At 33.0% G+C, this 15990-nt stretch overlaps 2 protein-coding genes and 1 long non-coding RNA gene across 3 annotated transcripts; all 3 read right to left on the reverse strand.

The window, feature by feature from the left end:
- Positions 1 to 291: 291 nt before the first annotated feature.
- Positions 292 to 2196, reverse strand: LOC111715154 (putative E3 ubiquitin-protein ligase SINAT1; the record flags this gene model as incomplete). The annotated part of the gene is given in 3 exon segments (XM_023490421.1): positions 292 to 699; positions 1023 to 1364; positions 2123 to 2196. Coding segments are annotated over 3 exon segments (815 nt in total), but the record flags the coding sequence as incomplete, so codon positions are not given.
- Positions 2197 to 2208: 12 nt separating this feature from the next.
- On the reverse strand, positions 2209 to 7424 carry LOC111715158 (uncharacterized). The gene is made up of 4 exons (XR_002768176.1): positions 7383 to 7424; positions 4838 to 5270; positions 4276 to 4774; positions 2209 to 2945 (listed from the first exon to the last, which is right to left on the reverse strand). It is a non-coding gene; the product is annotated as an uncharacterized LOC111715158 (long non-coding RNA).
- Positions 7425 to 7445: 21 nt separating this feature from the next.
- LOC111715156 (GPI mannosyltransferase 3) lies at positions 7446 to 15914 on the reverse strand. The gene is made up of 11 exons (XM_023490425.1): positions 15794 to 15914; positions 14199 to 14363; positions 13552 to 13673; positions 12699 to 12771; positions 11675 to 11808; positions 11152 to 11297; positions 10494 to 10660; positions 9928 to 10013; positions 9160 to 9266; positions 8776 to 8872; positions 7446 to 7935 (listed from the first exon to the last, which is right to left on the reverse strand). Exons 1-11 carry the CDS (start codon positions 15887 to 15889, stop codon positions 7671 to 7673), a joined length of 1458 nt encoding a protein of 485 aa, XP_023346193.1. The 5' UTR covers positions 15890 to 15914; the 3' UTR covers positions 7446 to 7670.
- Between the last annotated feature and the right edge of the window lie 76 nt (positions 15915 to 15990).

The raw sequence follows: 15990 nt of genomic DNA on the forward strand, positions 1-15990 counted from the left end.
AATTAGATTGCCACATTTTCTCCATTGATAAACTTTCAAATTCAGTTTTTAATAAAACTAAATTCAATGTCCCATTTGTACTCGTTTACTGTGTTTGGCAATAAACACTTCCTTTCCATAAATTCGACACTGATATCAAGTGTATATCCTTCTCTCCTGGCATCCTTGATTTCCATTTCAATAGGAGTACACTCTCCACTCATAGACCTAGAGAACTCTTTTCCTGTATTGGAGACCTTGAGATTATAGCTGAATGCTTCCTTCCTATTTTCCGCACTATAATGCTTCATCCAAAACACCAGTTTATCTTCCAATCTATCAGTACAGAGTAAAAACCAATTCTCAGAGGATTCAAGCTTGTATGCAATTCGCATACAGGATTCTATCGAGTGATTAAAATTACGGACAGTCCACTTCTCATCAAACTTCAGATCTTCAATTGAAAAATCTAGTTCAGTACAATTACGGAAGTGATCAGGAATTGTACGTGCTTGAATCATCTCCTTACATCCTGGACACATGAGTTCTCTGTATTTGCATTCTCCCTTCTCATGGTTAACAATTTTATTCTTCTTGAGTTTGATGGTGCAACCCTGATCCATGAATATGCAGGGTACTGCCAAAAGATCTGCGATGTTCTGGGTTAGAGGAGAGAACATGTCGTCTTCCATCCTTGTTCTACAGACAGGACAATTTCGACTAAAAAAGGTTTAACAGATTTAACAATAATTCAATAATTTGTTAAGTTTCTTTTCTCATAAATACTATGACTTTAAATAAAAAAAATTTGAGAATAATTGCATATTCAATTACTTTAAAATTTATTGTTCAAATCCGTCCTGGGACTTAGGGATAATGTAAAAAACATTGAAATATATTTTCTACCTTGAAGTTGTGCATTCTACAGATAGAAAATGTATTTAACGTTTTAGGATTTTACAGAAATTATCTTGTGCATTCAAATGAAAATCAAAAGTTAGAATAGAACAATTCTGAGGCCCTTTTTTATTGATTTTTTTTACCTTTTACATGTCTCACAAGTGGTATGTCCATTCCTGCAGATAGGAATTCTCTTATTTCTTGGGATCATGAGACAGACAGGACAAGTGACTTCTCTTCCCAGATAATCCAGAATATCATCTTTCTCTTTTTCAGATTTTTCCACCATAGATGTCAAGTCACTGATCTCTTTAATAGATCTTTCATTTATTGTATTAGCTTCAGTTAGTTGTTTCTCTAGTTCCAATATTCTTTTCTTGAGATTGTGGTTCTCTTCTTCTCTCAGGTCATCCTTGTTCATGTTCTCCTCCCTGTCATGCATGTTCTCCTCTCCGTCCATGTTCTGAGGTTCACCAGTGGTTTTCCTAAGATAAACATTCCATGTTAATACTTGATATGTTTTCGCTAAATATATTATGTAAAGCTGGTCAAAAATGTACAACAGTTAAACGATGAATTTAGAAATATTAAACAGATATTTTTAAAGAATAAACCACAAAAAAACTATAAGCCCGAGTTGACACTTGGTACTTAAAAAAATTAAATAATGAAATAAAAATTTCCAAAATTTACAAATCCATTTAGAATTGGCGAAATCATCACTTTGCTCAACAATCAATAGCCATTGGGTATAGATAACCAAAGTGTTTGACCCAAGCATATAACCAGGTGTAAACTAAGGCTTGAGCGTACGGAAGGTTAGGCTTTTATGTTTAAAACTTCAACAAAACAATAGACAAAAGTTTCACTTGAAACCTGAAGTCATTTTAAGAAAATTGAGACTATATAGAACCCATAAAGACTTATGTAAGTGAAGGAGCTCAGCCCTGTTTTCATTGTATTGCAACATACAGGTCGTTGTACTTTGTCTGCAGGTTGATTGTTAACAATAATAATAATAATATAATAAATAGCGAAAAGTAACTGAATCACGCGAACATAGTTCAACCACTTCTCTTGTACTCTGGTTAAACCACGTCAGCAGTTCAACCATGTCTTGCTATTCATTATATCTGGTCCCTGGAAATAAGCATATTATGCACATACAGGGTGTCCTACGAAACATACACGCCCATTTATAGTTGAAGCAACAGGAAAATATTCATGATTCAGAAGAACTTACCGTTTTACAGAATTATTTATACAGTCTTCATCATCATTTTTCCTTTTATTTGATCTCGAGTCCATGTTTCTGAAATAAAGATTTTTTTTTAAACTAACTTTACGTAAAAGAAGAAAAAAATTCAAAACTTAAAATGTTACTTAAGCACTTCACTGGGTGCTATAATAGATTCGCAAACGATTTTCAACAGTTATTTCATATATAAAAAATGGCATTAAAAGATACAAATTTTTATTTGACTAAACCAATCTTTGTTTAAATCGCTTTACTCTACTAGAATCTTATCTTACCCTAAAAATATTCATAACAGTGATCGATATATGAAAACATATTTTTTTCAAGAAAAGCTTTCTCAATTTATTGTTTAATCTTAAAGATGCAAGCTCTGTAATGACTGTGATCAGTTTCAAACAAAGATAGGAGGAAAAAATAATTTTCAATGCAGAATGAAATGTGATAATTATCAACAAAATAGAAGTAGCTGAACCACACAGACTTTGCCCAAACACTTCTCTTGCAACAACTTAAGTTGAACAGAAGTAGTTGAACCACGGTCCACACGGGTCAACCATGTCTGACTATTCATTATTTTGCTCTCAGAGATAACATTTTTTGACATTTTGCTCCTTTTCTTCAATCTACATCTGGAAGTGAGTTTAGTCTGAATGATAATTGCTTCATGTGCATCTTCAGACTTCATTCATTCTTCAGTAGTTTACTACAGAGAGTACATGGAGTGGGATGATCCAAATGTTTGGCTTTAGCATGTCTTCTTGCATTACTACGATCTGCAAACTGACTTCCACATATTTTACATTCAAACCTAGAGAATATAACATATAATCTAGGGGCAAGATAACAAATGACCCCCCCCCCCCCTGAATACACTACTGAATAAACAACTCAAGCAGTTTATACCAATCTTCTTCTATAACCTTTAGACATTTATTAAACTGTACAAATCTTATTTTAACAATCTTTAGAAATATACACTGTACAGTGTACAGATCATCTTATAACAATCTCTAGAAATATACACTGTACAGATCATCTTATAACAATCTCTAGAAATATACACTGTACACTGTACAGATCATCTTATAACAATCTATAGAAATATACACTGTACAGATAATCTTATAACAATCTCTAGAATATACAATGTACAAATCATCTTATAACAATCCCTAGAAATATACACTGTACAGATCATCTTATAACACTCTCTAGAAATATACATTGTACAGATAATCTGTTAACAATCTCTAGAATATTCACTGTACAGATCATCTTATAACAATCTCTAGAAATATACACTACAGATAATCTTATAACAATCTCTAGAAATACACTGTACAGGTCATCTTATAACAATCTCTATAAATATACACTATACAGATCATCTTATAACAATCTCTAGAAATATGCACTGTACAGATCATCTTATAACAATCTTCTCCCTTCTCCTTGCCAGAAACAAGAAAATAATAGTGCAGAGAAGGAGGGGTTTCTCTATGCTTCTCTTCCCCCTTATCTCTTGCCAGAAGAAACAGGATCTCTGTAAATCTTGGATTTGAATCCTAATGGGTGTGCACCATGCACTACGATACCAGTTTATACTCTGCCGGCTGCAAGGAAAAGATTGTAGACGAGCCTACGAGGCTGTATTCTGAAGCACTGTATTCAAGATGAACTTACAAGAACCAAAATTCTTTTTTTTCGAAAATATCCACTCCATTCCTAACCTTTCTTATCCCATTTTTCATTATGAAGGTTAAATTTTGACAATTAATATCCTCAGAATTTTCAAATCCCCCTCTTAGAGCAGTGAACTTTTTTTCTTCAGCCTGTATAAGAATATTGAACGATGAATATGAACCTGAACCTTCCAGATGGATCCTTTCCATATTATCCTTCTGTTACAAGACCAGAAATTATTTTAAAAATCAAACTGACAACTAAATAAGGTAAAAAGTTCCGGAAGAGAAAAGAAATCAAAAAGTAAACAATTATGAAAGATTTTAAAAAGAGGAAGAAAACTATAAAAACAAGAGAAATCGTAGCTCAAAGTCCGATTAGTTTCCCTTTACAATTTTCCCTAACGAGAAAAAATGTACAATGAATATTTTATGAGTATGCGCAATAACTTTTACCTTTTACATGTCTTACAGGTGGTGTGCCCGTTTCTGCAGATAGGTATCCTCTTGGTTCTTGGGATCAAGAGACAAACAGGACAAGTGACCTGGATTTCAAGAAAGTTTAAAACTTCACATTTCTCCTTCTGTGATGCTTCTTTCATTGATCTGTCATCATTCAGCTGTTTCTCTAGTTCTAAAAATCTTTCCTCATTTTTTTTCTTTCTCATTATTTATTTGTTTCTCTAGTTCAAAAATCTTTTTTACAAGATCTTGATTTTCTCTATTAGATTTCTCCTTCTTTGATATCTCATCATTCATCTGTTCCTCCAGATCAGCTTTCTGTTTGTCTACTTTCTCTTTCATTGACTCCTCAGTGGAAACCTTTTCCTCCTCTTCACTAGAGTTATTCTCTTCTCCAGTGGAGTATTCATCCTTCTCCCCTCCACTGGAGACATTTTCCTCTTCACTTGAATCACTCTCCTCAATGTTCGAGTCTTCCTTTAAACTCTGAATCCTAGTAATTAAGCCCTCATTAAATATATTAAAATAATATACTACAGTAAATCTTTAAGCTGACCTCTTATTTTCACATTTTTCTTCATCTAACATTTTCCTTTTTCCAAATCTTTGCTCCATGCTTCTGAAAGATACCTTAATACAACTTAAATCAATAAAAAAGGACAGAAATAATGATCGCCAAAAAATGAGTTAATCTACATAGTTTAAGAATGTGAAAGATCAGTGCAAATTCTCCCAATACACAACGCAAGACAAGTTTGAAAGTGATCTGGAAGTTTACATTGCTTGGATGAATTCTCCTTACATCCTGGACACATAAGTTCTCTACATACATCTGCAAGCTTCCTTCTTGTGTTCCAATATTTCATTTATCTAGAGTTTGATGTTTCAATCCTTATCCATGAATATGCTAGGTACTTTCAACAGATCTGTGATGTTCAGAGTTAGAGGAGAGAACACGTTTTTTCCCCTCCTAGACAGGACAATGTGACCTAAATAAACAAAGTAAAGATTACTTGAGCAAATTGATTATGTAAAATAAAAAAAATAAAAATCCAGAAAAATATTTTACTTTTTTTTCTAATTGCATTTTTGGGGGGAAGACACCAACCGAATCAACCCCCCTTCCACAAAATCAAAATTTGGGTAGTTTTATCGGTGTGCCCGTGTAAGCTTGACAAACATTTAGACTTCTGAGCTTTGCAATCAGAACATTAGTTTTTTCAGTTTGGTTTTTAAAATCAGAATTAAATTTTTTTTTTTTATGAAACTCGTACGCCGCGCCGGTCACAGATGCATGATAAAACTAATCTGAACTGCATATTTTTTCAATGCCCATTGCCCGGTGCATGATTTATGACAAATCAAATGAAAAATTGTCAATAATTTAAACAGCACAGGAGTTAAGGAGGAATGTCCACAATTTTCATAAAATGCTGCAAAAATTGTCCAGGAAAAGTCACGCCTCTAATTTAAAGCTATTTTTGAGATTTTGCAAGAAAGTAAGATTAGTGATTAACTCAAGAAATGTATTTTCAAAATGTGATAATTAAAAATTCTAAATTTTTCCAATGTTTAAAATGCTTTCCCCCCCCCCCCTTCCTTTGTTTCTGGTCATTTTTTCCTTAAAAATTGAATTTGGGTTCAGTAATATTACATTGTCTATACGCAACATCCCCCCTACTGAACATCTGACCTGCTAACTTTCCGACCATTCTGCAATATCGGACCTACGCCATTTATCATTTGAGGGTAGGGTTAGGTTAGGTCAATTTCTGGGGCGAGCGCTGCGGCTAGGACAGGCCAGGGCACTGTGGCCACATGTCCATAAATATAATGGCGTCAAAAAAATTCCCTTTTAAATTTTTTAATTAATTTTTCCCACGCGCCATCAATGACAAAATCAGTAAAAAGGGTGTAATCAGAGGCGTAATGGGGGGGCCCTGGACCAGTGAAAGCTATGGATTTTTTGGGGCTTTTCAGGCCCCCACGGGTGTTGAGTTCCCCTGGAAAGAAAAAATTAAGCCCCCACCCCCTGGAAAGAAAAAATTAAGCCCCCCTGGAAAAATTCCTGAATACGCCCCTGGGTGTCATCCTTTTTTCAAAATAATCCTCAGAGAATTTGCAGGGAAACTAATTATTATTTGGAGGGGAGGGGGGGCGGATTTTTCAAAACTTGCTGTTTTGGCTGTTTTTATCTGTATTCTCGTTACGCAGAACTGAAAACTAAGATGCTGAAAATTAATAGATTTCTACTTGAATTTAAATTACAATTCTGTATTTTTTTAAACACAAGCGAAAACACTAAGCGAGTCACAAAAAAGTTTGTTTATGGATTTTAAGATTATTTTCAAGATTGAAAAAGATTTAAGGATAATATTTAAAATCGAGCTTGCCACTATGTAAATGAACGCTCCTCTAAAATTACGTTTACTATTTCTCAGGTACTAATATTCAACATAAAATATTTAATATACGTTATATAAAGGGGTCCCATGAAACATGACAGTTGCTTAAATAGTTTTGAATGTAGTCTTCCATACACTGAAACAGGTATTACTAGCTGTTTGCAGTTTACTTCGTTGAAAAAATCTTTTGCTCAAATATATTTTACTTTGAAGTTAATTTTACTATAACAATACGACTCCTATATAATATTTTTATTATCGTCTTTGGTATTAAACAACTAAACAAATTATGGAAGAAGACATTCTTAACTATTTAAACTTATGGAAGAAGACATTCTAATTATCATGTTTCGTAAGGCACCCTGTAGTATTGCGACAACATGAAGCTTTAGATGTTTATTAACTAGTTGCAAAACCCTCTCCAGAAATAAAATATAAATTTGGCATATTATTTGACAAAATCTTCAAAATCAATGTATTTAAGTCCTATTTTCCTTAATTATTTCTCAAGTTATGAATGAACCATCTTAAATTACCTATAGCTCCTACAAAAACGGTGCTTGGATTCAAGTTGAAGTTCAAAAGTTTATATACATGAAAGATAAACATAGCAAATGGAAAAAGTAGGAAATAAATTCTTATTTTTATCAATCATTAATTTACACTTCATAAAAATATCTAGTTTGAGTAACCTACCTTTAATTTTAATCCTTTAAGTTTAGTCGGAAAAAATTTTCTTTGTTTTTTGTCGAATAAAAATCTGAAACAAAGAATTACACATAGTTTACAGATTTAAAAATTAATTATATGGTGAACGATGTAAACTAAAATCAGAGGTGCATAGGATAAAAGATTATTTCAAAAAAAGTCGAAAAAAAACTGTGACATGCCACGATCTCAAGCTTCAGTTGCAGCTTTGATTTACAAACAATGATTTAACATATGTTTAAAAAAAATACATTCTCAGCTTTAAGTTTAAACTAACTAATGTTGAACAGATGATTGTTTACAAAACACAAGAACGTGTTCTCCAATCCTGCCTTCAGGAAGATGAGAATGGAAGAAGGTTTGGCAGAGTTTATAACTCCTTAAGAACTCTGATATTTGACCCTGTAAATTGTTGAAGAGGATTACAAGATCAGGATTTAAGTTGATCTGCTCCAACCATAGCTCAGGGTCAGAGTAGAACCTGTCAGCTTCATCCATATACCCTGGAGAACTAGTCAGGTTCGGTTCACAGTGCAGAAACCTAAATTATCATCTGAGTTTCTCATAAAGGGATTTTATATTTCAACAAAAGTTGTATTTTTGTAGAATATTTACCTTTTGTTTAAGTTTCTAGGGATATCGCTGTATGTATAGTAGATTGTTTACTTAGTACTAATGTTTGTATGGATATGTCTGTATGTATAGTAGATTGTTTATTTAGTACTAATGTTAGCATGGATATGGTTGTATTCAAAAGAATGTTTACTTACTACTAATGTTTGCATGGATATGGCTGTATATAAAAGAATGTTTACTTACTACTAAAGTTTGCATGGATATGGCTGTATATAAAAGAATGTTTACCTAGTACTAATGTTTTAATAAATATGGCTGTACGAAGAAGAATTTGTTTACCTAGAACTGATGTTTGTATGGATATGGCTGTATAAAGGAGTAGAATGTTTACCTAGTGCTAATGTTTGTATGGATATGGCTGTATAGAGGAGTAGGATGTTTACCTAGTACTAATGTTTGTATGGATATGGAGGAGTAGAATGTTTACCTAGTACTAATGTTTGTATGGATATGGCTGTATAAAGGAGTAGAATGTTTACCTAGTACTAATGTTTGTATGGATATGGCTGTATAAAGGAGTCGAATGTTTACCTAGTACTAACGTTTGTATGGATATCGCTGTATGTATAGTAGAATGTTTACCTAGTACTAATATTTGTATGGACATGGCTGTATAAAGGAGTAGAATATTTATTGTTTACCTATTACTAATGTTTGTATGGAAATGGCTGTATAACGGAGTAGAATATTTACTTAGTACTAATGTTTGTATGGATATGGCTGTATAGAGGAGTAGGATGTTTACCTGGTACTAATGTTTGTATGGATATGGCTGTATAAAGGAGTAGAATGACATGGCATCAGGAAGAGAACACTCATTTCTTTGTTACCAATTTCTGTTTCTGTAAAAAATTACATTAAAGCAAACCAAAGAAAAAATTCAGGGGTATTTTTCACAGAATTAATCTCTCGGAGGAAATGGTCTTTGAGGCTTTGAAAAATATTGCAAACTTTTGGCATAGTTTTAATATTTCTCCCCCATTTCTCAACCCCCCCCCCCCCCGGAATTAAAATAAAGTGGAAAAAATTATCTTTGTTTTAAATCGGGGGGGGGGGGGATTAATAACATACAGGAACAATATAATGTATAATTGTTCAAATAAATATTCTAAATACTAAGTGATCTTACTATAGTGTGGGATGGATATCACTGCGTCCACTACTCCCCTCTGATGTACTATGGACAGGTAGAGAGTCAACAGAATATTCATGAACAAGAACACTATCTTTATCATCCTGAACATGTTCAAGATAGTAAGCAGTATATTCATGAACAAGAACACTATCTTTATCATCCTGAACATGTTCAAGATAGTCAGCATTATATTAATGAACAAGAACACTATCTTTAACATTCTGAACATGTTAATTTAAAAAATGAAAAACACGATCTTTTTCATCCTGAACATATTCTAAATAGTCAAATGGTAAAAAATTAAACAAGATCATAATTAAGGAATTCCAGTTTTTTTTTTTTACAAAATTTCACATTTTTTTCACACAGTCCAACCATAACATATTAAAAAAAGATTTTACATTTAGGAATTCCAGTTTTTTTTTACAAAATTTCAAACCGTCTGCTACTATCATTATGACATAAGTCTCTGTAAAAGAAATTCATCTTGGACTCAGGGTGCACAGTGAACAGTGTACTGTGCTAAGTGTGCAGTGTGCAGTGTACAGTGTACAGTGCACAGTGCACGGTGTACTGTGCTCAGTGTGCAGTGTACAGTGTACAGTGTGCAGTGTACACCCAAAAAATGCCACATAAAAAAATTAGAGAAATGTAGCCACCAAAAACTAAGTCAATAAAATCTGCAACAAATAATTTCTCCCTAAAATTTGGCAAAAAATCAAACTTTACTGCCTGAAAAGTTCCAAATTCTAAATATCTAACCTTTGCCTAGCTCTGGAAAGACCACATAACTGCTCAGATATGATAATCACAAGGAAAGGAAGACTTGACTGTAGAAACCGGATTTCCTGAAACATTAAAAGAAATTGCTTTTTCCATCTCTCCTTAAAAAAGCAGATTATGCTTCTAACATATAGTATTATTAAATATCCGGGTTCCACAGGTTTAAGCTCTAAATGATATTAGTGCATTAGTGGTTCAGCCAAGAATGTTTTCAGTGAATAAATGATAAATTATACTTCTGAATGATTCTCCTTTATTAGCAAACTAGCTGAAGTGCCCGGCGTTTCCCGAGAAATATTTTAAAATAAAAATTGTTTTTTGAAAACAAATTCGATCTTTTAGTCTAGGTTATCCCTGGGTACCCATGGGTTCCCTTAAAAAAACTTCAGCCAATTTGGGCAGTTTACTTCGTTGAAAAAATCTTTTGCTCAAATATATTTTACTTTGAAGTTAATTTTACTATAACAATACGACTCCTATATAATATTTTTATAAATATGTATGCATGAGCGAAGAGCTTTATTATATAGATAGATGAAATAAACCTTATGCGGAAGAAGAGAAAGGCAGACCAGGTTCACCCCAAGTGGGAGGAGAAGATATAAAGGGGCGTGTCTGAATCCTGGAACAAGGAGGAGGAGTAGAGGACCAAGTAGAGAGGGGAGGGCGGAAGAAAAATACCAATGCCAGGGGTGGGTTCCGTATATTTCGCCTAAAACAATTAAAATATATAAAAGGGAGTGCTATCTGAGACAAATAGACACAGATTGTTTAAATAGCACATAGGTCCGATATTGAAATTTTTCTGTAAATGTAATATTTAAATAGATAATATAGAAAGAAGTATTGGACATCAATGGGCAAGTTTCCCCCATTAGTGATACTTTTTGACTAAAATTCAAAGATTCCACATAATACCCATCTTTTTTCCATATTCAACATTAAACAACTAAAACATTTCTCAAGTTTTCTAAGCATGCTTAAACAAAAAGATTTAAAGATTTTTCATCTCTTCACCGGGCCCGATTCATATTTTCTGCTTTCCCTAACCGAACAAAACAAACTTTAACATTTTTTCAACTATTCCACCCATAACATATTAAAAAAAAATTTAACATTGTTTAGCTATAATTATTTAAATAAACATCGTAGACAAATTTTAATCCTTAGAAATCTGGCCCCATTCCTACATAATATGTTTACCTAGGTTCTTGTATACGTTTATATAGAAGAAGTTGAAGTTGACGAGGGTTGGCTGGGAGTAGAATATAGAATCAATAGAAACACATAGTATGACCACAAGGACAGAGAGGAGTACCCAGGGAACCAGGGATAGAAGACCTCTGTATCTAATATAATTATTTTTAACAAATATTCTTCAAAATTAATAAATGAATAGAATTTCTTTTTCGTATCCTTAATTAGAATAAAATTAGAAAATGTTTTCATGTGAAATAATGCCTTTAAACGTAAATAATGAGCTTTCTTGTGGAAAGGAAGACGACATTACATCAATACTTAAGTGTATTTGATATTGTTACAAAGCAAACAGTTTTATCAGACACTTAAAATCACTTTTAAGTGAAACGGGTCTGCGATTTCTATGGAATATTTAAAGTCATAAGTAAAGTCTAAAAGTCATCTTATTATTTTCGAGTTTTCTGGTTATTAACAACCCGTGAAGTAGGAGTCGGCCTATGAATATGAACCCATATTGAATACATACCTAAAAGATGATTTGAGATGAAGTATAACTAGAGGAATCCAGATTAGGGCAGATGTTGGTCGGAGCATAAAACACAGAGCAATTACAGGCAGATATAGTTCTCCAGGGTATTTAAACCTTCTAGGTTTAGAATCCTAAACAAAGAGTATAAAACACAGAGCAATCACAGGCAGATATAGTTCTCCAGGGTATTTAAACCTTCTAGGTTTAGAATCCTAAACAAAGAGTATAAAACACAGAGCAATCACAGGCAGATATAGTTCTCCAGGGTATTTAAACCTTCTAGGTTTAGAATCCTAAACAAAGAGTTTAAAACACAGAACAATCACAGGCAGATATAGTTCTCCAGGATATTCAAACCTTCTAGGTTCAGAATCCTGAAAAAAGAGCATAAAACACAGAGCAATCCCAGGCAGATCTAGTTCTCCAGGGTATTTAAACCTTCTAGGTTTAGAATCCTGAACAAAGAGTATAAAACACAGAGCAATCACAGGCAGATATAGTTCTCCAGGGTATTTAAACCTTCTAGGTTTAGAATCCTGAACTAAGAGTATAAAACACAGAGCAATCACAGGCAGATATAGTTCTCCAGGGTATTTAAACCTTCTAGATTTAGAATCCTGAACAAAGAGAATGGAGCAGGAATATTTGTTAATACAAGATAATTATAAGATTTGTATGATCGGACGGTCTAACCGACAAAGATACTGTCTGTGATGTTAAAATGATGTTAAAATGATGGTAAAATGATGGAAAAATCATCTTAAAATGATGTTAAAATCATGTTAACATGATGTTAAATTGATGTTAAAATGATGGTAAAATGATGTTAAAATGATGTTAAAATGATGGTAAAATGATGGTAAAATGATGTTTAAAATGATGTTTAAAATGATGTTAAAATTATGTTTAAAATGATAATAAAATTATGTTAAAATGATGGTAAAATGATGTTTAAAATGATTTTAAAATGATGTTAAACTGATAATAAAATGATTTTAACGAGCTAAAACTACCAAGTTACCTGTCTCGTCAAGGTTATGTATAAAGCCAAGGCTAGAGAGGTCAGACTATACTCCAGACTGTTGATCAAAGTCCTAGATCATTAATTTTTTACTAATTTTTTATTTAAACAGGTATCTCAAACTTTGTTTTTTTAATAAAGAAGACACTTCGAAAAATGCTCCGGGGCATAACTTAATCTGGTAAATTTGGGCGGCTTAAGTCTTCCTCCCCATGTACATCCTTGAAATCATCTCTGGATTGTTCAGCAGATTGACCCATCCAACATCTTAGAACAAAACCCTTCAGCTTATAACTTAAAATTTCCCTTTCATATTTAACATTATAACTTTGTTTTACAGGATCTTATATTTTGATTTTGGTTTTAACAGTAACTCTGACATTAATACCTAAAATGGCCATCCTATAAACTTAAAAACTTCCCAATTAACAAAAAAAAAAAAAATTAGAGTTTACAAAGATTGTTAAAAAATACTGTTTAACTATTAATACGGAAAACTATCTTTAATTTCATTTTGTGTTTGCTAGATTTTGAGGTTAGCTAACGTAGAACAAAGAAATATGTTAATGTAAAGGGATTAATAAAGTGGCCCAACTGGTTTCAGAAAAAGGGAAATTATATAGTTATAAGAGATACAAACTGTAAAAATCACCAAATCTTTGACAAAACTACAGCCACACGTGGCTAGTTTTAATTGAAAATAAAGAAGATATGTAAACCCATGTTTCTAAGTTTTGAGGGTTGAACAACAACGTTGTGATTTAAAAGTGTCACTTTTTTCTTTCTATTTGTAATCTAGTTAACTAGTGATTGAAAACTAGAACTGTGGGTAAATATGAAAAAAGTTCTAAACCTGCTGCCCGAATACAGGGTGTGCCAGTTAAACAGGGTTATCAGGAGAAACCAAGATCCAACCCGTTCATTTTGACCAATCACCCTGTAGAGACAATATTCACTAAGTCCAGTTATTCCTCCCTATCAGATACAACATTAAGAAAACACATTTCCAAACTAATATAACTGGAATTCAATATGTACCACTTATTTTTGTGGGAATATCGACAGAGACATATTGTAATTTAATATAACAGGCTCCAAACTAAGCTCTTCGTTATTTCAACGTTCTAGGAAAACGATGCAGAAAAAACATCAATCAGCTTAATTGAAGAAACACTCAAATATTTTTTTCCCAATTGAAAAAATATTCAAATGTTTTGATAAAAAAAAATATTCAAATATTTTTCCATCACTTAATTTGTTTTCAGAAAAAACGGCGAAAAAAATCTAAATTTGAAGTGTTCTGTATACGTGCAGCTAACTATTTATAGAACCTTCTCTACATATATAAAGTGAAAAGAAATAAAATTTTAGGCAAAGCATCAAAAATGTGCCCATCATTTCCACCATTCTGGGGGTTCTTTACAAATTCTTAATAGTTTTTATAATACCCATGAATTATTACAAAAAATGAATAGATTAGGAAACTGATTATATCTGTGCCTGCATGAGTTTAGGGAGAAGAACAACCATGAACTGTGAGTCTAGTCCTGTAAGTTTAAGAAGAAGAAGAGGAAGAGAGAAGAGTAGAGGATGTAAACTAGATCTAATCTTCTCATCCCACTCCCAGGTTCGGTATCCGACTCCATAAACTACATCGTGAGATACCTGGATATTAATTTATAACTTAAAAACTAAAAAAATGTAATTCATATATAATATATATATATATGTTTGTCTATTTGTGTTATCCAATAAACTTCAAAACCTCAAAAAAACTGGACCAACATTTTTTGATCACCTCACACGACATCAGGGAAAGTTGATTGCCACTCGAAATTAAGAAAATCCACGAAGAATTTAAATCACATCTGATCTGATGAACAAAATGCAAAGATTGTTTTTCTTATTAGAAAGAATAAGAAAAAGCGCCCTGTACGCACAAATTCAGGGGTGTATATAATTCCATTTCCCCCCCCTCTGGGTGGGGAAAGAAATCAAAGGTCACAAAAGAGGGGAAGGGGAAGGGAAGGGGAAGGGAAGGAGAAGGGAAGGAGAAGGGAAGGAGAAGGGAAGGAGAAGGGAAGGGTAATTCTATTGAGAAAGTTGAAAAGCAACTTAGTGAGGTATGTGAGGACAACTTTACATCCTTGGAAAAACGATTTAAACATACTTCACTTGTAAAGGCTTTTCATAGAACAGAGTGGGCTGAAAACACCAGTGAAGACATGCTAAAAACAAGTGCCAGAGTACATCTAGAGGAGATGGTTGAAAATCTTATAGAAGACAAACTTCAGGAGAAGTTCAGGATAGCCTTCTGCAGACATTCATTCAATTCCTGACATTTAAACAAAAATTCTGATCAGCAGTCCTTGGTAGTGTTATATCAACTGTTCCAAAAGAATTAAAAGCAGAGTTTGTCAGCAGAGTCTAGATTCTTTGACCTGTTTGAACATGTTAATATCAAATCATATACTCAAGCCTACTGTGAAAGTGTGGGATCCCTCATGAATATACTTGTTAATAAAGGAAGAAACCTCACATCAAGCTTTTTCTCAAGAGAGCTTATCATAGCTTTTAATGCTCCTCCTCTTCATATCTTAAAGAAAAAAATCATCACTGAAATCAGGGATGAGTTTATGAAGGAGATAACCTTTGTAAGAAAGATGGACAACGCCAGACTTTCCAGACAATACTCCAAACTGAAGTTTGCAGATCTGTCTGCAACTCTTGGACAGTTACGGAAGAACCAAGAAAATCAGTCTCTTGTCCCTGTAGACTTTTTTACTGTTTAATTAAGTAAGAATAAGTAATTTTTTTAAGATGATACTGTAATAAATCTAAGAAGAGTTTAATCTGTCTTTTGAGTCGTCGAGTATGGGGAAGGAATTCAAAAAAAATATAGGGGGTGGGGAAAAAATAAAAAATATGAAATTATATACACCCCTGCGCACAATAGAAAAAAAAACATTAATTCGGGTTCGTTTACGTTTCATTTCGGTTCAATTCGTTTCATCTTGTTTTAACTCGTGTCGTTTACCGTCGTTTTCTTTAGTTTCATGTCGGTTTTTTTCAGGATTTGTTTAATTGTTTTCTACCTCGACACTCTGCCATGTTTCATCAGGAACATACCAGGTTTGGGAGATCAATCCCATCAACAGCCTCACAAATAAAATCCGGCAAAGAATTTTCATTTTCGAGATTTTTTCCCGCTTTTATAGTTTTATAGTGTCAATTTCACTTAGTTAGATTACAACACAGTTTGTGAAGCACTTGTTATCACAGTTTTGTTTTT

The sequence above is a fragment of the Eurytemora carolleeae genome, unplaced genomic scaffold, assembly GCF_000591075.1.
Source record: "Eurytemora carolleeae unplaced genomic scaffold, Eaff_2.0 scaffold1690, whole genome shotgun sequence".
In the NCBI taxonomy this organism is placed as follows: Eukaryota; Metazoa; Arthropoda; class Copepoda; order Calanoida; family Temoridae; genus Eurytemora; species Eurytemora carolleeae.

Bases quoted from the DNA above. Each gene is read 5' to 3' on its own strand.
- LOC111715156 (XM_023490425.1), bottom strand. From the start codon at position 15,889: ATGAAAATTCTTTGCCGGATTTTATTTGTGAGGCTGTTGATGGGATTG. The intron at 12,772-13,551 runs GTTTAGAACTTT...TTAATGATCTAG, and splicing joins ACCCTGTATTCGGGCAGCAG to GACTTTGATCAACAGTCTGG. The intron at 8,873-9,159 runs GTAAGATCACTT...AATTTTTTACAG, and splicing joins GATATCCATCCCACACTATA to AAACAGAAATTGGTAACAAA.